General features: G+C 33.6%; 1 protein-coding gene across 4 annotated transcripts in view; it reads right to left on the bottom strand.

Annotated features, from left to right (window-relative positions):
• Nucleotides 1–23,290, bottom strand: part of BRINP3 (BMP/retinoic acid inducible neural specific 3) — a 375,365-nt gene that overhangs the window by 61,818 nt on the left and 290,257 nt on the right. For all 4 annotated transcript variants that reach the window (XM_036112049.2, XM_036112048.2, XM_036112047.2 and 1 more), the window contains one exon: nucleotides 9,859–10,081. In XM_036112049.2, the coding sequence (XP_035967942.1) occupies nucleotides 9,859–10,081 (223 nt within the window). The remainder of the gene's footprint in view (nucleotides 1–9,858; nucleotides 10,082–23,290) is intronic.

Here is a 23,290-nt window from a genome sequence, read left to right as displayed (position 1 = left end):
ATAACTTTTTAAAATCTACCACTTGTTGAATTTTTGGTACAGTATAAAGAGTAAAATCCACAATTATCTGAAAAGGCTATTACAATACTCTTTTCTCCAATAAATCTGTGTGAGATTACAAAATTACAATTCGCAACCTGGGCCATTACCCACCTCATGCTACACCCAGCATAAAGACACAGCCATGAGAATTCAGTTATCTTCTCTTAAGCCAAATATTAAACAATTCTGCAGAAATCACTCAAATTTAAATATTATATATATTAACATGCAGTGATCATACTTATTGCTCTTTCTAATTGTATTAATAAATATATATTTTAAAACTTCTGTTTCAATTTTTACTATAGGAAATATGTGTGTACATATGTATATGTACATACATATATACATGGATTTCTATCTCTCATACACGAAACCTCTTTGAATTTCTCCATAATTTTTAAGAGTATAAAGGGGTCCTGAGACCAAATAGTTTGACATCTACTAGTCAAAGTCGTTATAGAAGATTTCAGCTACAGGATTTGCCACTAAGATAACAAAAAAGCTACACTTAAGGCATATAAAGCAGCAAAATGTTTTATGTACAGGTCACCTGAATATCATACCTGGTACTCGGAAGTAGGAACACTTTGTCACTCAATTTTGGTTTTCTTCTCTTGAGGATCAAGGCGGAATGGTGATAGGATAAAACATGTAAATAAAAGTGAAAATTGCCCTAGGAAAATTATAAAGACTTAATTCTGATTCTCCCCCTATTTTAAGCATTGTTAACTTGGGAAGGGTGTTGTCTGAACCAGTACATTGGTATACTGAGAATAATGTAATTGAAATAATGAATTTGGATAAAATGTATCCTTGCATCATTGTTGCTTTCTTTCTTCAAAGACCAATGCAAAGATGGCAAGGACCTGGGATGTTTCTCTTATGTACTAGCCATGAATTGTGATCTCAGGAAGCAGTATGTAACTAAATTTATTATTTTCTAATTTTTGTAATGATATGTTTGACTGTCACAATTTAGTAGTCCAAAATCAACTACAAGCAGTTGGCCAACTTAAGGATTTACATTACAGATCCATTCCTTAAATATTACAGAACTCATTGATTCTTTGATACCAACTAATTCTTTAAATTCCGTACCACCATCGCCAAAGCCTAGTTTAAAATCATGGTTTTCATTACATATTTGGAGTCACCAAAACAACACTTGAAAATATACATTTACAAAAACTGAGTTCAAATTGATTATTGAATATGATAACAAAATCGGAAAAAAATCAGAACCAGAAAAAAAGTAAATGGTTATGAAATAGATTTTAAGATAAATATCCTGTAAAACAATATAGAGAAAAGAGTTGTTTGATTAAACAACATTTTAAAACAGAATTTTGTTCATCTACTATAAAGTAATTAAATCTTAATTTTTAGTAAATACAGGCTTTCAGGAATAAGTGTTCAATCTGTTGTGCATATAGCACAACTAAAAGGCAACTATGAATCAGGTTATCAGCTGGGGATTGGGACATGAGGGTAGAGTAGTGCATGGCTGGAATTTGAGCCCAAATGGCCACAAACATGGCAGAAAGTAAGTGGGAGGAGTCTTGAGCTCTCAACTCCATATTTCCCAAACAAGAGAGAGGATTTTCTTAACTCACTGTAGAGTGTGAGTCTTCAAGATTGATAAAGGTCATTAAAATGACCTAGATGAAATACTCTTCCATCCCGGCCTTTTCTTTCTTAGTCAGGGTAAAGTACCTATTATCTTAGAAAAATGCTGGTTATGTATAAATGCCTTTTTTAAGCATGTTTAATCTATGCTGTCTAGGAATAAATACTGTAACATCATATAAGCATTATTTTATCTAACCAAAGTTTGTCTCTCTTCATTATTAAAGAAACAATATGATTAAATATTTGCCAAGATTATATATTTTAATACAAGATAATGATTATAATCCCTGAATGCTTTTATTGAGTGCATGAAAGTTACTTATAAAAATTTCCTGTAATGACATAAAATTATTTTCTTTTCTATAATTCTACTGTTCATAAATTAGGAAGTTGCAATTTATCTTCACATAAGTCCATTTGGTTCCTGTGCCATGTCAAATGCAATTTATCCTCAATGTTTAATAGCTATATTTACTTTATATTGTTGCTTTGAATGTTATGTATTTATTAGTTTCTTTATTAGTTTTTGTAATGCACCATTAAGACTTGGCAACAACTTATACTTTTTCATTGCCCCCATCCCTGGGCCAATATTCTCTCCAAATGCCTTTCTCAACATTGTGCAATAGTGGTGCATTGGAATATTATCTACATACTGCAATAATACATGGGTTCTGACAAAATTAACTATCAAAACAAACAGAAAAGCAAACATATTTATAGTATTAGACTTTGAAAGTACTTCTCTATCTCAAATAAGCTTTATGGCAGGTAGAAGATATTTATTACCACAGGCAAATCACATTTTTATACTTCATTTTTAATGCTTTCAGGACATATTCAAAATGGATTCAGGTTTTTATTAGATTTTATATTTGCTAAAAAGTTCCCCTATTATTATAAGTGAAGGAAACCGATTTGAATTATTTGAGGTATAAGAGAAAATTATTGGAAGGATAATCAGATATTTCATATATTTGAAAGTATGAAAAAAACTTTAAAAAAAGGGAAAAAATCTGTTACATGTAATCCTCTAATGCATTAAAAAAGAAAGTTGGTCGAAGGTGGGGAGGCACCATTTTGTAGTAGATTAGCGAGAAGTTGTAAATTGATTTTCTAAGAACACCAAATCACTTTGCATAACAAAAATATAGAAAGAGTTCAGTAAAGAGGGGTTATATTGAAGAAATGAGGGTCAATAAACAGGGAAGTTTAAAAGAAAAAAAATGTCTGGATACTCAGCAAAGGAGAAAGGGAAGTAAAAAAATAGTCTGAAAAGAGATGAAAAGAAACTGAAGGGAAAAACAAATATGATTTAAAGGATTTTTATACATTATTCCTGCATGTCAGATATAAATATCATTCTCATTTTCACTTTGAAAATATTAAAATTTCTATTTTTCTTGCATATGTTACAGAGTTGTAAATACTTGGTGACATATATGGGACAGAAAGAGTCACGTTTCAGTTAGACATTTAAAAAAAGCTGGATAACAAAGCTTCAGAGAGAGAAATGCACTGGATCTAGGGGTCAAGTGAAAATAAGGGTTTGAATGATACTTGAATTCTCTCTCCCAGATTGGATCTACATGCCAGCTTCACTGTCATCCACCACAGACAGGATTTCTGCACAAGAGTGATGGTTAGCTACCCTTCTCACCCCCACATCCCAAGGTCTTACTGACAGGTAGAGACTGGCCCTTTCAGCTATGGTCTGAATGTTTGTATTCCCTCAAAATTCACGCGTTGAAACCTTAACCCCCAAAGATGATGGTATTAGGACGTGGGGCCTTTGGGAAGTGCTTAGGTCATGAGGATGGAGCCTTTGTGAATGGGATTAATCTTTTTTTTTTTTTTTTTTAAGAGTTTATTTATTTATTGGGGAGAGAGAGAGACAAAGATAGTGACAGACAGCATGAGCCGGGAGGAGAAGGAGAAGAACAGGGAGCCCGATGTGGGGCTCCATCCCAGGACCCTGGGATCATGACCTGAGTGGAAGGCTTAACCGACTGAGCCACCCAGGTGCCCCATGGGATTAGTATTCTTATAAACAAAACTCCAAAGCAATCCCTCATCCCTCCACGATGTGAGGACATAGTGAGAAGTCAGCAGTTTGCAACCCTGAAGACGCGAGAGCCTTTACCGGAGCCCTACCACGTTGGCACCTCGACTGAGACTTCTAGCCTCCAGAACTGTGAACTATTTATAAGCCAGTCCATCTGAGTATTTTGTTAGGGCAGCCTCTAACTAACTAATACACTGTCTCATGTCTACTTGAAAGAATGAGGGAAAGCATTCACCTACTTAATGGCAAAACAAACAGAACATGATATGCATATTGTAACAGGTGATCTAATTTATATAGAGTAGGAAACATTTTATATAAAATGACAATTCACTGTCCTATGATTCTAGAAATTGAACTAAAATATTAGAAAACATATCACAGAGCATTTATCAAATATTTATTGAGCACTTGCTGTCTGTGGATTTGAGAGTTATCTCTAGGAACTCCAGCAGATAACCAAACATTCAGATTTTCTATAAACTCTGCCTGAATCTCATATTTTCAGTGTTTCAGTGTTCCAGTGGTCAGGGCAATCCTTCCCAAACACATTAATAGCTATAGTTCATTTAAGCTACCCTACTTATTTTATCCTCTTTTACCCAAAGACACTGTTAAATCTTTAAACTTCATTTCCCCAAGTGTTCATTTTTTTTTTTTTTTTTTTTTGTTCTTCCCCTTAGTTCATGATCACGGTATCATTCTGAATTATACTGGAATTGGAGATCAGGAGTAGAGGGAGGAGAAAGATGGGAAATGTTGACTGACTTTATGAAATAATCCAACTTTGTATTTGGATATCAATTTGAAATGCATTTGAATTAAAATCATTTTGGTCTGTAGGGTTTTAGACTACTCTTATAGGTGTTATATTAGTTAAAATACATATACATATATATACATGATGTAAATATTTATATATGTTATATATTTATGTATATATTTGTATATGATGTATATATATTTATATATTTGCATGTATATTATAAATAAGCCACTGGGTGGCTAATAAACAAATATATATATATTTATATGTATCCATATACATTATATATAATATATGTAATGTAGATATTATATGTATATATACACACACACATATACACTACAGAAATTTTTAATAAAATATTCAATATTACTCCATGAATAGTCAGGATTCAGGATTCAATCTGGTTGTATAAGGTCTCCATATGATGAAAACTAAAGTTAAAATATCTTGTATTTAACATAACATGTATTTATAATATAAAAGATTTCAATGATATATGGATTAAATTCTTTTAAAACACTCAATAACACTTTTAAAGATAGAGTACATGTTAGAACATATGTCAGCAAATTTTTATTCTGTAAGGAACCATATATCAAATATTGTAGGGTTTCAGGACCGTGTAACTATGTGGCAACTATCTAGTTCTGCCATTATAGTGTGAAAGTAGCCATAGACAATATGTAAACATATGAGTGTGCTTCTTTATATGGATATTAAAGTGTTAGTTCCATACAATTTTCATCAACCAAAAAATGCCATTCTACTTTTGATTTTTTCAACAATTTGAAATGTATAAAACAGTTTTTCCTTGGGGGCTGATACAAAAAGAGTTGGAGGACCAGTTACGGCCCATATGCCAATTTGATATAGGAAGTGCATGACATAGTTCTCAGATAAAAATAACATAGGCCTAAACTTATTCTTCCCTGTGACGTTAGAGAAGGGATTTTATCATATCTCACCTTCTACTATTAATGAAGAAGAGATAACTGCATAAAAATATTTTAATCAATTCTTAGTGGTTTGCTGCTGCCTGCATATATTGGCTCAGAAGAGCCAATTATGCATATCACAAGAATTGGCAAATGCTATAAATTAGAGGTTCCCCCCGCCTGGAAAGTTGGTTGTTAAACTTTTACCAACACACCTTAAATGTAATATGTCGAGGTATCCTTGGCCATTTTGTGAATAATATATAACAGCACAAAATAGTGTAGTTGAATTATTTTGTAGGGATTATGTATGTATATTTTTTAATAATTGCTATAATTATTGTCCTTTAATGAAATGAATATGTCATTGTTCCTTACCTCAAAAGTTTTAGAATAGCAGCAAAAGTTCACTACCTTAAAGAGGCCAGATTACCACAGGCTTCCCAATTTATTCAAGTAAGAAATGAAGATTTTGATGTCACATGAATTCATGAAAGCAACGATGGTGACGTGTAAACTTGGTGAGATTAACCTGAGTACCCTGCTTTATCTCAAGGATGAATTACACTATGCATTACAAAGAAAAACTGCAACCTACATGTCATTATAGAGAAAGTGTCAAGAAATCATCTTACTAGTTGAGATTCATTTTGCAGGTCTCATTTTGTTTGTTTTTGCTTATTGTTCCACATTTTAGAGTGAGAGACCAATACTAAGGGTGGGATGAAGTCAAGAAAAAAGCTGAGAAAAATTCCATAAAGGCAGGACCAAAAATAAAATCTCAGATGGAAGTGAGTCACAGGTATTGCTTATCTACTTCTTTCAGAAAATTTTGAAAACGTACCTCACAAATATCCAACCTCTTTTTTTTTCACTGTATCCTACTAACAGGCTGTAGTACCTAGTTTGTTGTTGTTATTGTTCCCTAATGTCATTTTATATTAGTCTATTAAAATTGAAAAAAAAAGCAAAACAAATAAATTCCACATTCCTAGTAAAAGAAAAACAGTGATGGAAAGAAATTCTAAGTCAATAAAATCTTTTATCTAGCAAGGAGTCTGCATTTTGTGTGTGTGTGAGACGAGTAATAGCCAACATAGGAATTATGCTAAATTTTAAGAAAAGAAAGTGAAGAAAAGCCTCTGGTGATGTCTGATTTATTTAGGTTAAAAGTTTTAGAAAACAAGTATCTATATCTATAGTTTATTAAATTTAGTTCCATTTATTTTCCATTAAATTTAGTACCAAATAATACATCTTTCTTTTATTCTTTTTTTTTTTGTCATCTTTATTTTACTCTGCTTATTTATTCTGTACACATCCAACTTGGATTGTTTCATATTTTCATACTTTTCTTACAAATCCTGGACTTTTATGACATCTTCGTTTAAGTTTTATTTTTACTAGGAATTAATGCAGCTCTAGTGATATATTTTACCCCATTATCTGCTCATTTCCAGTTTCCATTTCTCCACTCACCCCTTAAAAATATCTTCAGATTCTGTCTCTGCATTTTCTTTTTTTTCTTTTAAGACTTATGTGTTTATTTTAGAGACAGAGAGAGAGAGAGTACAAGCTGGAGGGGCACAGGGAGAGGGAGAGAGAATCACAAGCAGACTCCACACTGGGCGACATCCCACTTTAAAAAATGTACTGGGCAGGGCTCCATCTCATGACCCTGAGATCACAACCTGAGCTGCAACCAAGAGTTGGAGGCTTAACCACCTGTGCCGCCTAGGCAGCCCTGTCTATGCATTTTCCGTGGTATTATATTCCGATCTCACAATTTCACATGCACTGATAATTGCCATCCCAGTTGTTCACTTTCTCCTGCACTTCAGAAGTATATATCCTGGTCTAGCTGTACATGTTGGTTTTTTTGTTTTGTTTTGTTTTGTTTTGCTTTTTAGTTTTTTTTTAAATTTAAATTCAATTAATTACCATATAATGCATTATTTGTTTCAGGGGTACAGGTCTGTGATTCATCAGTCTTATATAATACACAGTGCTCACTACAACACATACCCTACCCAATGTCCATCACCCAGTTACCCCATGCCCCCACCCCCCTCCCCTCCAGCTTTACGTGTTTAACAGAACATCTCAATAACCAAACTCATTAATTTGCTTCCTATCCTACCTTACCCTCTTGCATTTCTTATTTTGTTTGAGTATAGAACCATCTATTTCAGTGGTTTACAAACTGTACTTAACCCACACACATAAAGCATGAAGTTCATTATAATTAAATAACAGTGGCTTTCCCCAGCCACGATTCTCTATTAGGAAAGGTTCCTTGGAAGTATGCAGACAGATATATAAAAAATATCTTATGTGTGCAGGGAATAAGAAACTTACAGGGTGCATAAAATAATGAAACTTATAGCAGCCCTTAGAGGGAAATTTAAAGCTGTGAAAGCCTATATTAAAGAAGATAAAAGTATTCAAATCAATAACCTAACCCTTCTGTCTACTAAACTAGAAAAAGAAAATCTTGATAAGCACAAAGCAAACAGAGGAAGGAAATACTGATGATTTAAGTGGAAAAGTCATTAAGGAAGAGAAAAATAGTGAAGAATATTAAGAAAACTAAAAGTTCCTTGAATAGATGACAAAAATTGACAAACTTTTAGACTGACGAGAGAGAGAGAGATTGAGAGCGAGAGAAAAGATGCACAAAGACAGTAAAAAAACATCTCAGAGAATGGAAGGGTATATTTGTATATCATAAAGCCAATAAGAGACTGGCATCCCAATATAGAACTACACTTAAACTCAATAATAAAAATTAAAGACAATTTAAAAATAGGGAAGGATTTAAATAGAAATTTTTCCAAAAAAGATACACAATGGACAATAAACACATAAAAGATGTTCAGCATCATTAGTCATTGGGGAAATGTAAATTAAAACCACAAAAATGTACTACTTCACATCTACTAGGATGACTATTGTCAAAAAGACAGATAATAACAAGTATTAGTGAGCATGTGGAATGTTTGGAGCTGTCACTCATGGCTGGTGGAAATATAAAATGGTGCAGCTACCTTTGAAAACATTTTGGCATTACCTCAAAATGTTAAATATAAAGTTATCTTATGACTTATCAATTTCACTCTCAGGTATATACCCAAGAAAACTAAACATCAATGTCCACTTTAAAAAATGTACATGAATGTTCATAGCAACATTATTCTTACTAGCCCAAAAGTGGAAACAACCCAAATGTCCTTCAAATAATTAATGGATAACCCAAATGCAACGTACCCATACTGCTGATACGTGTTACAATATGGATAAACTTGAAAGCACTACACTAAGTAACAGAAGCCAGTCACAAAAGACCACATACTATATGATTCCATTTATATGAAATGTCAAAAATAGGCAAATTATTGGGACAAATAGTAGATTAGACAAATTTCTAGAGGCAAATATCTTCGAGCTGGGTGTGCGAGTATGGGGAGGGACTACTAATTGGTACCGGGTTGCTTTTTGGGACAACAAAAATGTTCTCAAGAGGTGGTATTTGCATAAATTTTGAGTATCCTAAAAACCACTGAATTATAAAAACAATGCCAATGATCTATTTTGAAATTGAACTTTTAAAAAATGTATGGACTTTCAGGTTTTTTTTTCAGTGAAAAAATCTATAATTATAGATTTCTCCTCATAATGAAGCATCAAGTCAAAATTCAAGCATTATATAACAGAGATACTAATACAGATGCAGTTTTGTTTGGTGATGTTTTCCTATTTTTCCTTAGCTTTTTATTTTGCTATGTTTTTTAAAAAATCTGACTTCAAATAAATAAATACAACTTCTCATAGCACTGATTGCAAAATCCAAAAACTATGCTTCACAAAATTAGCTCAGACACAAATATTTTAATAGTCTGTCATTATTCATATAAATTGTTACAAGTTTTTCCAGCAATTTTCTGATTCATGTAGAATGAGGTTTATTCATGTTTATTCATGTTATTATGAGCACTGCTCAAAGAAAATGAACTTTAAATCCTTTTATTTGAAAATTACATATTGAGAAATTTCACTTTGTGATCCTGCTTACTTCCTATGCTTACAATATAGCTGTACGGTTTGTGTTTTTCTGTTCACTGTAATACAATTATTAGTTGACTACCACACAAAACAGAATGATTTCCTGATTCTGATAATAAAAGAAAATGAAAAACAAGGAAGTGTCAGTATACGGGTTCTCCATTGGATTATTGCTTTGGAAAATAAAATTTATTATTCTGAGACTTAAGAGAAAATGTTGTTTTCAAATTATCTTTAATGGTATAAATTATAACACCATGCTATGTATATTACCACATCTGCATTCAGAAAATAAATAGAGCTTACCGTCAAAACAATGTCCTTAGTAGTCTATATTGCCACAAATGTCTTACCTTTGTCTTGGCAAGCTGATGAGGGGTTGTTTATGACACCTCTTGCTAAGGCTAAAGAGCTTGTGTACAATTTTCTGCGCCTTTAGGAATAGTTGCTTCATGCTGTTCTCCAGTTGTTCATAGCGGCGCTGAAAATTAGAATCCATTGTCCACAAATGCATTATGGTAGAGGTGTTGAGGAAATAATTCATGGGTAGCCTTTTCATAAAGAACTTGAATTCATCTGGAAAAATGTTAAAATTCAATACTTTAATAAAACAATTATTTTCCCTTTTCCCCAAACACATTTAATATGTTAATATAAAAACAAATACTATCTATATTTTGTGTGTAGCAAATTAATAGCAAGTTCTGATTTTTTTGATGCTTTAGAATTGTTGTCTTTTTTGTTTCCCTTAAAATAGAACTTTCATGGTAGAAGGTAATTAAAATAACTTAAACTAAAACAAATAGTTTGGCCAGAAAGTTTAAGCTGAATTTAATTTTTCCATGTTCTCCTTTTGATGGTATTTGAATGAACTTTCTCCCACAAGCAGTTGTCATTAATCTAGCTTTCATTTTTGGCATTAGTATTAAGAATCCTTTCTAAGTATTTCATATTAAAGAAATATTTTCATTAACTCAGTACAGAAAATATATATATTCATTACTAAATGATTATATTAATGTTCAAAGAAAAAGGGAAAGCTTTTAAAATAGAAAATTACAATATTCAACTATGCATTCTAGTTATTCCCTTTCACTAACCATATTCTAAGTTGTCAAGACAAAGTAGTTTAAAACAAAGTGTATACCAAAGAGAAAAAATTAAAAAGAATTTAAAGCTCTAATTCTGGCTTTTGTTTTTGTGCTGATAATTATCATATCTGAAATTGTTTTCTTTTCAAATGTCTGATTAACCAACAAAGAAACAAAAGTTGATGCTACACTAAAATAAGCAATTATCTAAAGGCCTATTAATTATCTAAACACAAAAGGTAGCTGAGACAATAACCAAAAGATGGAAACATCCCAACTATTCATCCGTAGATGAATATATATGCTAATTATGGTGTACATATATATATATATGAATATTACTGACCCATAAAAATAAAATGAAATTCTGATACATGTCGCAGCATGAATAAACCTTGAAAATATGTAAGTGAAATAAGCCAGACCCCCCCCAAAAAAGACAAATATTGTATGATTCCACTTACATGAAATACCTAAAGTAATCAAGTTCATTGGGATAAAAAATAGATTAGAATTTACCAGGGGGTGAAGAAAGAGTGAATGGATCACTATTGCATAATAGCCACAGAGTTTCTGTTTATGGTGATGAAAACTTTTTGGAAAAAAGATAGTAGTGATGGTTGTACAACATTGTTAATGTAATTAATGTCACTGAACTATAAAGGTAAAATGGCAAATTTTATGTTATATAATTTTACCGCAATAAAAACATTTTCATACACCAAGAAAAAGATAGTATAGCCTTTCCCCCATCTCACCTTTTCTTCCAAAGTAAATATTATGAACAGGGACTCAAAAAAAAACCTTTTTTTTGCTTTTACTATTTCATTAAAACATCAATTTTATTGAGACTCTCATGTTACACCCATTTCACTGTAGTAGATAGCTGAGTTTCCTCCCCACAAACACATGAACCCACCACAAGATTTCTAAAGTGTTTTCAGTGGTTGAAAAAGCATTATTTGGCAAGTGAGACAAATGATATTTTAGTCACTATTCTACCCATCAAAAAGTTACATGGCATGCGTTAAACCTCGGCCTCTCCTTGCCTTCATTTCCTCCTTTGAAACGGAAATAGAACATTGTGGATGATCATAATCTCATTTCACTTTAAAATTGTATGATGTTATAAACAGCTCTTTATATTACCATTTAGTTAGTTTTAAATATCCAAGTCAAAAACAGTTGTCTTCAAATGTTCAGTTGCAGCTACTTCTATTTAACTGGATTTGGACAAGGTGTGTCAATAGAACAGCCGTTTCTTGGCGTGGGCACAGTCCCTAACACACTATTTTAAAACCTCCAAATTATCATTTCTTAAACTATGCCATCCACTTGGGCAAATTACATCAATACATATACATATTTAGAGCAATTAATTTATAGTTATTTTATGTATTAGGGCTATTTCAATATTCAGATCCAGACCCTTTCATCAATGCTGCAAATACAACTTTTTGGCAATTAACAGAAAATGATAGTCATGTGTATTGGAGTTGTTATTTCACCTAGAGCAAATGAATACAGCACTCTGGCATCTTTTGGACATTTATGGTATTGACTTTTACCAGAAGAAGAAGGAAAAGAATAAAACAAAAGAAAAAAATGATTTATGAAGAAAGATTTTTGAGGATGTATCCATTTGATATGCTTCAAATCATTTTTTTAAGTAAGCGGGGTATAAATAAGAGATGCATTTTAAAATTCCAATTTCACAGTACCCTACGTTTCATTTGGTCCCATATGTCTCTTTTGAGAAATTCCCTCTTTTGAATAAAAGAGTTGATGCATGGAAATTGGAAAGCATTTCTTGGATTATTCACAGAGCAGATGCCGTCACTTTGAAAACTAATCATTCATTTCATTGTCATCTTTTACTTGAACACTTTTGATAAGACTTTATTGTTTCATGGCTATGCATATTTTAATTATTTTCATTGTTTGTTATGATACAATTCTGAAGGTTTCTAAATTAGTCAATTTTATTCAAGTTAAATAATATTTTAAAATAGAATGTATATTACTGAAGTGTATGTAATAGTGTATGTCAACTGAAAACTGTCGTTATGTAATTTCTAAGAAACACAGTTTTAACATGGCCCTTGAATAATTACTTCATTATGAAGTCATTAGGAGTCACTACTGACAGTCACTCAAAACATTTACTGGACATCTGTTGTGCACACAGCATACAGATGTTTCAGTCTATAAGAGCGACTGTGGATAAACCTTTCTCTTATTTTTTTAAATGGCAAATGACATGAGATAATTTCTGATATTAAAATAACATCTTCCATTTCTGAAATTCATTCTACTTAGAAGTCAAGAGGATCTCCAGAAATATTCCCGTGGATATCTTTTCTTTTGTGCTTGGCAATTAGTAAGATCCGTATTTATAGAATGTGAACATGAAATTTGAATGATACAGTAGAATTGCTATATAAATCTAGGGATTTACATAACTACAAAGAGAAAATACAATGATTAGGGATGCAAGATAACATTTTATCCTACAGTAGTTGCCAAAAGCCATGTCGAAGATAAAGTACTATTGCTTTTCAAATGGCAAGTAAGCAATAACTAGCCATACATTTTGGGGTAAATAAATTTATAAAAGAAAACAAATTAATGTTATATAAAAATAACCGAGAAAAGCTAAATTTAGCATCTAGGTTATTAGAGAGATATTGATCTGGAAATACCTGTTAAGTATGTACCACCTGAGTACTTTTGCTCTGCATGGTCTTGAGGACTATAGAGAAACAAAATAATACAGCAACAATAGTAATAATGGTAATAAACATCCTCTTGCTTGCAGGAATTTATAGTCAATCAATCTTCTTAACAAAACTAATTCACATGAAGCAAAGAATAATGCAGAAAGAAATGCAAGATGTTAAAGAATTCCGTGGAGGCAAAGAGAATTGGGCTAGGTGACAATTTTCCAGTAAGTTATAGAAGACTAGCGAGGCACCATGTTGACTTTCTATACTGGTACTACTTCTCCATTAAAAATGAAGTATTTATTTAAAAATAGTTGAACAAGCTTTGTTCCTTTTTTTCCCCTTTCCCTTGATAGTAACTCTAGGTAACACCTCATATTTAATTAGCTAATTTTGGAACTAATTTGTTCTCCGCTCATCCCTATCTCTCTGTGTCTCTCTCATTAGTTCTTACTTTGACAAGAACTCTTTTAAGTGCTTTAAATAATAATACAGTCCCTCCAATAATCCTTTACGTAAATTTTATTGGCATCGTTATGTAAGTAGAATGCAAATGATCTTTACTTTCATAACTCTAATGTTAGCAAAAATTTTTATTAATACTACTGCATTGACATATCGATCTTATGTATTTATATGTTTGTACTCTATTCTCATGCTTCACAATTGAATTAAATAGGTAAGAGTAGAAAACTGAAAATTTCAGGGTGTAAAATAACCAGTCATAAATATGTAAACCCGGATTTGTGTTTCTGCCTATATTGATGAGCATGAAAATCACTGACCAATATCACTGATTATGTATTTTTAAATATTCAGAATCTGTGTTCAGAACTGATTTAGAATATATTTTCAAAAGTGTTGTAAAGCATTTTTTTTTTTTTTAAGTAGGCCCCAGGCCCAGTGTGGAGCCCAGTGCAGAGCTTGAACTCATGACCCTGAGATCAAGACCTGAGCTGAGATTGAGAGTCAGATGCTTAACCTACTGAGGCACCCAGGCGCCCCCTAAAGCATTCCAAATTTTCTAGAGCTTTGAGAACATACAATTTACTTCCTCAAAAGTGTAGAAAACTAATCAGGTATTTTTCATTATTATTTAGAAATTTTTTGAGTTATAAATCCATGAAAATAATCCAAAACAGAATCTGCTTCCATTAGAAAGTAGGACTATGTTTAAGAAGGACTGAGAGAGGAAACTGGTGCTTTTATGATTTTTATGAATTCATATGCATGTGTTATTTGATTAGAACTTAAATAAATATTGTGAATCAATATAAAAAGATAGCCCAAAAAAATACTATTGAATTGTCAATACATTATTTGCATATCTTATGTGTCAGACATTTAAAAAAAGTGATCTTATTTAATTGCTTGTTAATATAAAAGTAAAAGCCTCCTGGTTCACATTTCATGTATTTTTTTCCTGAACAATTAACATATTGAGACAATCAAAGTATCTTTCAGTAGAAATGACACTGCTTTATGGATGAAAATTTTAATTATTCTGAAAGTATAGCAATAGTCTCATCATAGTAATAAAATATTGTATAATATCTAGGGAAATATGCACGGACACAGGGCATCTTAAAATGAAAGTAGGTAATAGGGAAATAAATGTGTGTCAGATATATTTGAAGAATCTATGAAATGCTGTCTTTATTTTTATTTATTTATTTGTTTTTTAAAAGATTTCATTTATTTATTTGACAGAGAGATAGACAGAAGAGCACAAGCAGAGGGAGAGGGAGAAGCAGGCCTCCCACTGAGCAGGGAGCCTGATGCGGGACTCGATCCCAGGACCCTGAGATCATGACCTGAGCCGAAGGCAGACGCTTAACCATCTGAGCCACCCAGGCGCCCCTGAAATGCTGTTTTTATTTTTATTTTTTTTAATTTTTGTTTTTTAATCTCCTTTGACGTCTTTATTTTTTTTTTTTTAAGATTTTATTTATTTATTTGAGAGAGAGAATGAGAGAGAGAGAGAGAGCATGAGAGGGGGAGGGTCAGAGGGAGAAGCAGACTCCCTGCCGAGCAGGGAGCCCGATGCGGGACTCGATCCCGGGACTCCAGGATCATGACCTGAGCCGAAGGCAGTTGCTTAACCAACTGAGCCACCCAGGCGCCCTGAAATGCTGTTTTTAAACAGAAAGAATCATCATTTCTGATTTTGTGACATTACCAATCTAATGCCTTCAAACTCATCTCTCCTGCTTATGGTTGGGAATATAGGATTTTCTGAAATAATACATATTAATAACAACTACAGTAACACAAATTTCCTGTTAAGCAATAAGCTAATAAAACAAACACTACTTCCTTAAATTGAATGCAGTACTATACCCTGAACACATGGAAAAATACATTCTGTTTCTATGGCTGGATTTTTATTTATTAATTTGTTGGTTTAGTCTAAAATAGGTTTATCCTTATGATAAGTACTACCTCATGAGTTGACAAATAAACATCAAATTATGCCTGTCACTGGTCTTCAAAGTTATTGCCCAACCAGAACACCCTGTTATAAAGCTACTTTTTGTTCCTCAAGAGTCAGTTTTCTAGAAGATAACATGGATTCTTCTATCTTCTGATTTTCACTAGCAAAGATTTGCCTCAGTTGCAAACCTGGACACCACAGAAATTGTGGCCTTAAGTAAGTAGCATAAGAAATTGAAAAACAAGTGGGGATGTGAGTAGGAAGAGCGCTGATGTGAAAAAAAGTTGAGAGAGAGAAAATTCAGGCAATCAGTGTCCTGAATGGCAGAAAGTTACCAAGGACTGAAATGAAAATCTGACCCCTGAGAGAGTACAATGAATACAAAAATTTTGACCCACTCCATAATTCTGACTATAATTATTCAACTTTTACTTTTACAAAGTTTTTTTTTTTTTTTAATCCAAATACTTCATAGGGACTATTTGAATGATTTGTATCATTTTAGAATTTTCCTAACTTCTACAGTGAATCACTGGCATGACTTTGAGGGGCCACATATCAATGCAAGTCTATTCACACCATTCTATAAGCCATGGGTATAGAGTTTGTACTGAAATTGACAAAATACTATAATGCTGCATAAAGTAAATGTCAAGTCTGTTCAATAGCTTGTGAGCTGGCCAATCTTATGGGCTACAAAGTGATGGGTCCACAAGGGCATAAATCTAAAACTGATCCTAATTCCCTAGTAGATGCCTAGAAATAAGTTGTGTTTTTCCAGCTTTCTTTCTCTCTGAAAGATACAGCATATTTTTATATTAAGATACTTTAATACGGTGATCCAATTGATCTGTCCTTGATTGGATTGTCCTGTTTATGAACTCCTTATCAAATGTTTGAGAAATTACCCAAACAGAGCTTTAACTACAGAACCTGCAAGACTCAGGTCTTTGCTTTCCCAGTGCCCATGCAGATATAGAGTGGGTGCTTCATATGAACAACAGGAATCCATTGTACCCACCCATTTTTGGAATCTTAAGCTGCTGATGCAATAGCAAAGAAGATGCCCAGAGCAATTCTCTTAGGAAGTAGTGGTTACCACAGTAATGGTAGTGTATGGATCTGTCTAGCATTTATTGCAGTTAGCAGCGATGACCTCACTAAATAAGTCTTATGCAAGATTTTTGACTTTATCTTGACTATGTAGCAAGAGTGTGCCTCTCTAGATTACTTGATGATTCCACATGCTATACTTTAATGCTATGCTTTAATAAATTCCTTATAAGATTCGGTTAGCTAGAGCCTGTTTTTTTTTTTTACTTGCAGCAAAGAATCTGGGCAAATAAGGTACTGGTACCAAAAGTGGTTTGGCAATAGCTCTTGTGTGCAATAGGGAGAACATATACTTGGTGTCCTAGACTAGTTGAGACAGAGGCTTTTTAAATCCATGTGGTATTACGGGTGGAAATTTGACAATAGAAATACCACCTGTGCTCATCTAGAATGTGCAGAAACAGCATTTGGGACTATGTGCCTGCTTAGAATTGAAGGAAGAACATGAAAAATTCAAAGACTGAGGGTAAGTTGGTTACTACAAATAGAGATGGCTTGCTTAGAGAGCTCAAATTCCTTCACTCTTCTCAAAGAATAGAATGAATGTTGGCGACTTTCAAAGACTGTGCTTTTATCTTTTGCAGCTGTAGGGCTTCAAAACAAATTTTGATCCCAAGACTGAGTTTAAATTCCTGCCAGATCTGTTAAATTAAAGTTAGAAAGAACACTGATTGGGAAGACATGGGAACATGGGAACTGGAAGGTAGATATACAGGAGGACTGAAATTAACCCGGAATAATTCAAAGCATTAATCATTAATGCTTATTTCCTTGCCCCCAAGAAACAGCACCGTTTTCTTTGTCTCATAGACTAATGCTGTCTTGCTTTCAGCCATTGTAATAATCTTAATCAAAGCAGTGACCTTCACTGGGAAGCCAACGCTCATCACGCCCCACTTCCATCACCCATCATGCCTCAGGGAAGTTTTTTGAAACTATTCTAAGATTAATTTTCCAATAGGCTATCAAGAATTTGCTGATTTTTATTGGAGGAAAAAAAACATTACACACATTGGTGAAAAGAATGCTGACATCTCTGATGAATACTTGGCTGTTTTCTGTAGGCCGGGATGCCAGTTAGTGTGAAAATCTGTGTGAAATCAGGAAAATTCTGATTTCAATGAGGATACAATTAATACTCTGTGACTGAGGCCTGGTAGCAGCTATTAATCATCAGAGGTAGAATGAACATAGGTATTGTAATATACAACAGGTCCAGTGTGCTACTTAGAAAGGTCTGACCAATAGGAATTTTGTAGTTTATTCATCAGCTCATGGTCCCCAGGGATTTAAATACAGGACCAGTGCCCTGAGGTCCTATTTGATTTGTATAATTGAAAAAAAAATTAAATCTGGTGACTAAGACCCGACTTGAGTCATCATGAGAGAGAAGAATGAGACCCTATTGAATTCCCAGTCCTGAATCATTTCAAAGACTCAGAACTCCTGTAACACAGTTTAAGTAGGGCAAATCTTTCTTTTACATTGTGAATTAATTCTTAGGGTCCCTGAATGCCAGAATATTCCAGGAATCAGTGTGTAGCCTTATAGAAATAAGACAATAAATTGGGTTTTCCCTGACTCCCCCTCAAATTAGGCCCAGTGGGACCTTAATTCATGCCATCTTTATTTTCCCAGTCCCTGACTAAAGAATTAAAATAGGAGAACATTGGCTCCCTAACGTATTATGAAATAAAGTCTATTAAGGTAAGAAGGATAAAATGAAGCTTCCCATTCCTACCAAAAGACTAAATCCAAAGTGATATTGTTTGTTTTGTATACTTGACATAATTGCAGGAATTAGAGATCCATTCAGTACTGAAAATTATGAGGATAGTATTCATATTCCATCTCCAATTAACTCACCATGTTGGTTACACTTAATCATAGAGTAACTCTAATTAAAACTGCTATTCCAGATGTGGTAGCTTACTGGTGGCATGACTCCTGGCACTAGGGATAGAGCTTCTTCTCTGGTACAAATTGTTTTCTCTATCATTTTAAACAGAGAATACACCAGAAGCAGTTTTCTTTCATACGTCAGGTACAAGAGTTAAACATTCTCATTTTATTCTGGAGTTCAATCATTTCACGGCCTCTGTGGTACAATGTATTTCATAGGAACATAGATCATCTCATCATGCCACAGGACGTATTTTGTTAATGACTTCATGCTGAAAAGATATGAAAAACACAAGTAGCGTGTATTCTGGCTTCTGGCCCATACCTTAGCTGTGTGCAAGGACTGCAAATAAATCTTATGAACACTGAACTACTCAATGCCTGGGTGAAATTTCTAAGTCAGTGGTTCTGGCACATTTGGATATTCTTTCCAAAATGAAGAACTGCTCCTTCAACAACCTTGATAACAAAGATGTACAAATGTTGGAAGTTGCATCAAATGAATTATCTAGCAACATTATTGATAATGATGAATTCAATAATTTGCATTGGGGTATCAGAGATGCCAGTTGTTGATTCTTTTGCTCCTTGATGTCCTCAAAAAATTGCTCTTGCTATGTGTTTTAGGGAGTATTCCTGACATAGCCTCTGAGCCAGAATCTCCAGTCCTCCTGCTGATTCTGTGAGCTATCCAATCCATGTCTTTAAGTAAATTCCTTTTCTGCTGTGGTCAGATTCTGTTCTTGAAAAATGTTTGCTCATACAGCTAATTGAAGCCTTAAAGGTAATTATAATCTAGAGTTTAACAAAAGTATAGCAAATATTGGGGCGCCTGGGTGGCTCAGTCGTTAAGCGTCTGCCTTCGGCTCGGGTCATGATCCCAGGGTCCTGGGATCGAGCCCCGAGTCGGGCTCCCTGCTCCGCGGGAAGCCTGCTTCTCCCTCTCCCACTCCCCCTGCTTGTGTTCCTGCTCTCGTTGTGTCTCTCTCTGTCAAATAAATAAAATCTTTAAAAAATAATAAAAATAAAATATTAAAAAAAAGTATAGCAAATATTTATTGCCTCCTGTGTGCCCATCACTGTGCTAGTTAAGTGTTAAAACTACAATAATAATTATTGTAGCTATAACAATAGTACTTTCTTCATGGGTTTTCTGTGTAAATTAAATTAATTGCCATGAAAACTCAATAAAATGCCTTTTATATCATTAGTGATAAATGCCAGCTATTATTTTTCTTCTTATAATTTATTCAGTGTTTCTATGTGTGCTATGCTGAGCACTTTACATGGATTATCTCATTTAATCCTTACAACAGTCCTTGGGGATAGGTGCTATTATATTCTTTATTTTGCTAATGAGGAAAAGTACTTTAGCAAGGTTCAGTGAATTGTTCAAAGTGACACTGTTATTCATTAGAGTTCAAAACAAACCAAGTGTGAAAAAAGTGAAAAAAGTGAGGTAACTCAGAAAAGAGAGTTAACAGGGGGAAAATATTATTGTTTCCTCTATTTAAAAAGTACCTTTTTTTGGTAGACTTCACAAACGTTATTACATCTAACCTCATAACAGCACAGTAGGACAGGCCGGCTTTATTGAGATGTGATGTGAAATAAATTTGAATTAAGGAATTATTACATGGAGCCAACTATGAGGAAAAAAATGAGGAAAATAATAGACTCAAAGAAATATAAAAGGTGAGCTCATTTTATATTTCTCTGAGGGTTGGGGCAACATTTTACTTTTCTTTGTATTTTCCCCTTCCAAAAGCCTAAGACAATACATTACATATAGTATGACTTCTTCAGTGGCTAAACCAAATGACAAGATCCAGAGAGAAATGGTTGAAGCTAAATATAAACAGATACAGAATAATTAATTTGGAAAAGTAGAGTTTGAGTTTAGTCATATAAAATATGAAGCTACACGTTGCCCATGTGAGAAAACAGAATTGAAATAAGATGTATATTATAGTTCTAAGCCTGAATAGTACTTATGGAAAAAGGGAATTCAGGTTGAAAGCAACATTGCAAAATAAAAACATAGATAAATTTATTAATTTACGGGTGAGAAACTGGCAAATGAATTTCAGGTGGTGAAAATATATAATTAAGTTTCAGAATATTGATAAATATTCAAAACGTCTTGCAAAAAAATGTAATCATTGTTTGAAAGCAAAACTAAAAGTACCTATTCATGATTGCATAAGGAAAATGTACATTTGATATTTTTAAGTATCAAGTGCTCCTGTAGGCACCGAATTCTCTTAATTCTACACAGTAGTTATTGCTGTGTCCATGGTATAAATATTAAAACCATGACTTAGAGATGTTGAATATACTCCTCCAGGTATGAAGCCTTGTAAGTAATACCTAGAGAGAAACTATGGAACTCACAAGCAACATCTGCCTATGAGATCAAGCTCATTAGAAACCATGTGCCTACTCTCAGACAGAGAAACCCAGGATAAGGTAACGATGGTGAGAAGTAAGAGCCTTTATTTATTATATATATACATATTTATTTGACAGAGAGAGACAGCGAGAGAGGCAATACTAGCAGGGTGAGTGGGAGATGGAGAAGAAGGCTTCCCGCCGAGCAGGGAGCCCCATGTGGGGCTCGATCCCAGGACCCTGGGATCATAACCTGAGCAGAAGGCAGACGCTTAATGACTGAGCCACCCAGGTGCCCCAGTAAGAGCCTTTATATCATACCCTTTCAATAGCCAGCAATACACAAAGGATATACACTTTCTCTTAAAGCAGGAAGAGGATGTCTGGCACCACCCTCCCCTGTCCATTTTTTTGCAACAGTTTTTACTCCTTTTCAACAATTAAAGTGGAGGCCAAAGAAGGTTAGTGCTTTCCCTATAAGCATAGGTGTACAGAAAAGTTGCATTAGTACTTAAACTAAGAACTTTCACCCCAACTTGTATTTTATATACTATGTTGTTATCATGTTATTAAAAATACATGAAAATAGGGGCGCCTGGGTGGCTCAGTCATTAAGCGTCTGCCTTCGGCTCAGGTCATGATCCTGGGGTCCTGGGATTGAGCCCCAAGTCGCATTGGGCTCCCTGTTCCATGGGAAGCCTGCTTCTCCCACTCCCACTCCCCTTGCTTGTGTTCCCTCTCTCACTTTCTCTCTCTGTCAAATAAATAAATAAAATCTTAAAAAAAAAAATACATGAAAATATATAATTATTAAAATGATACTAATGCACATATTATTTAGCTATTATAAAGTATTTTCAGACAAGACAATTTTAAAACTACATAAACAAAAATCACCATTTTTTAATAATGTTCAGTTTGGCAAACTTATAATTAAATTACCAATAAGCATAAGGAATATTAAGCTATTCTGATACAGTATATTCCCAGTGCAGTTCCAAGTATAGGTAGGACTTAATGCACTATGAAGAAATTATCTGAGTCCCTGGCTGTTTGATAGAAGCTTAAGGCATTGTTTTAGAGCTTTGGAAAACCAAACTTTAACAAAGAGTAAACACACCTTTCAAATAGTGAAACCTCTGAGAAAAAAAAGCAACCAAGACCGTGCACAGAAACAACAGGGAAACTGTCAAGACAAGGAGGCTATCTCCAGCAGCTAGATAGAATGTCTCTACAGACAACCAGGAAGGATAGAGAAAGCAAGCCATTATGTGGCTGTATGATATTCATTCAAATCTGCTTTAATTTTTCTTCCTTTCTTATAAAAGTCTTACATGTAAGTGAGGTATCTGCTAGCATAAAAAATACGATAAAATGTTCGGTAAGACAAATTCAGTGCCTATGATGACAAATAAATGCCTGAACATATGTTTATATGTATATGCATGTATAAAATTAATATATATAGGAATTATTATATATAATATAGTGATTTAGGATGTATACTTACACTACATCCTTCCTCAAATATTTATATATTAACTTTTATGTAGAATTAAGAGATGCTATATTCTCTACTTTTATTATGCATGAATTGAAAGTATTTCCTCATATTTCTTAATTTTTGAAGGTTTTTTTTTTTTTTTAACCTGGATTCAGTTAACCAAATGTATTTTGTATTGTGTGCCTCCAATACATTTTTCATAATATTACTTAAGTTTGTCAGGAACTTGACTTTTAAAAAAAAAATGGTTATCTGATTCTGCTAATTGTTCATGCTTATTCTATTTATTCCCAATTTAAACATCTCAGACGTGGCATTTACATGTCACAGACTGTTGGCAGTTGTACTCAATTGTTTGCTGTGAACTTGGCGCTATCATCACCAGTCCCAAGCTGAGAAGTCTTTCCTGAAATCCCCTTCCTCGAACAGTTCCAGGATAGAGTTTGTTAGTCAGAGAAACTTGTGGGATGTGGGAGGCAGATATGAAGGGGAAATCATTATTCTCAGAAGTTTATTGTTATAAACACATGACAGAAACAGTCCTTCCCCAAATTCTACAATCTACAGATTTAGCCTTTGCGGCAGAAATTGTGGCTTGCCCAGAAACAGCAAGTTCCAAGCACCTCT

Source organism: Halichoerus grypus, chromosome 7, assembly GCF_964656455.1.
Source record: "Halichoerus grypus chromosome 7, mHalGry1.hap1.1, whole genome shotgun sequence".
Classification (NCBI taxonomy): domain Eukaryota; kingdom Metazoa; phylum Chordata; class Mammalia; order Carnivora; family Phocidae; genus Halichoerus; species Halichoerus grypus.
Note: the sequence above shows the minus strand (reverse complement) of the source record. Positions and strands in the feature narration are given on the sequence as shown.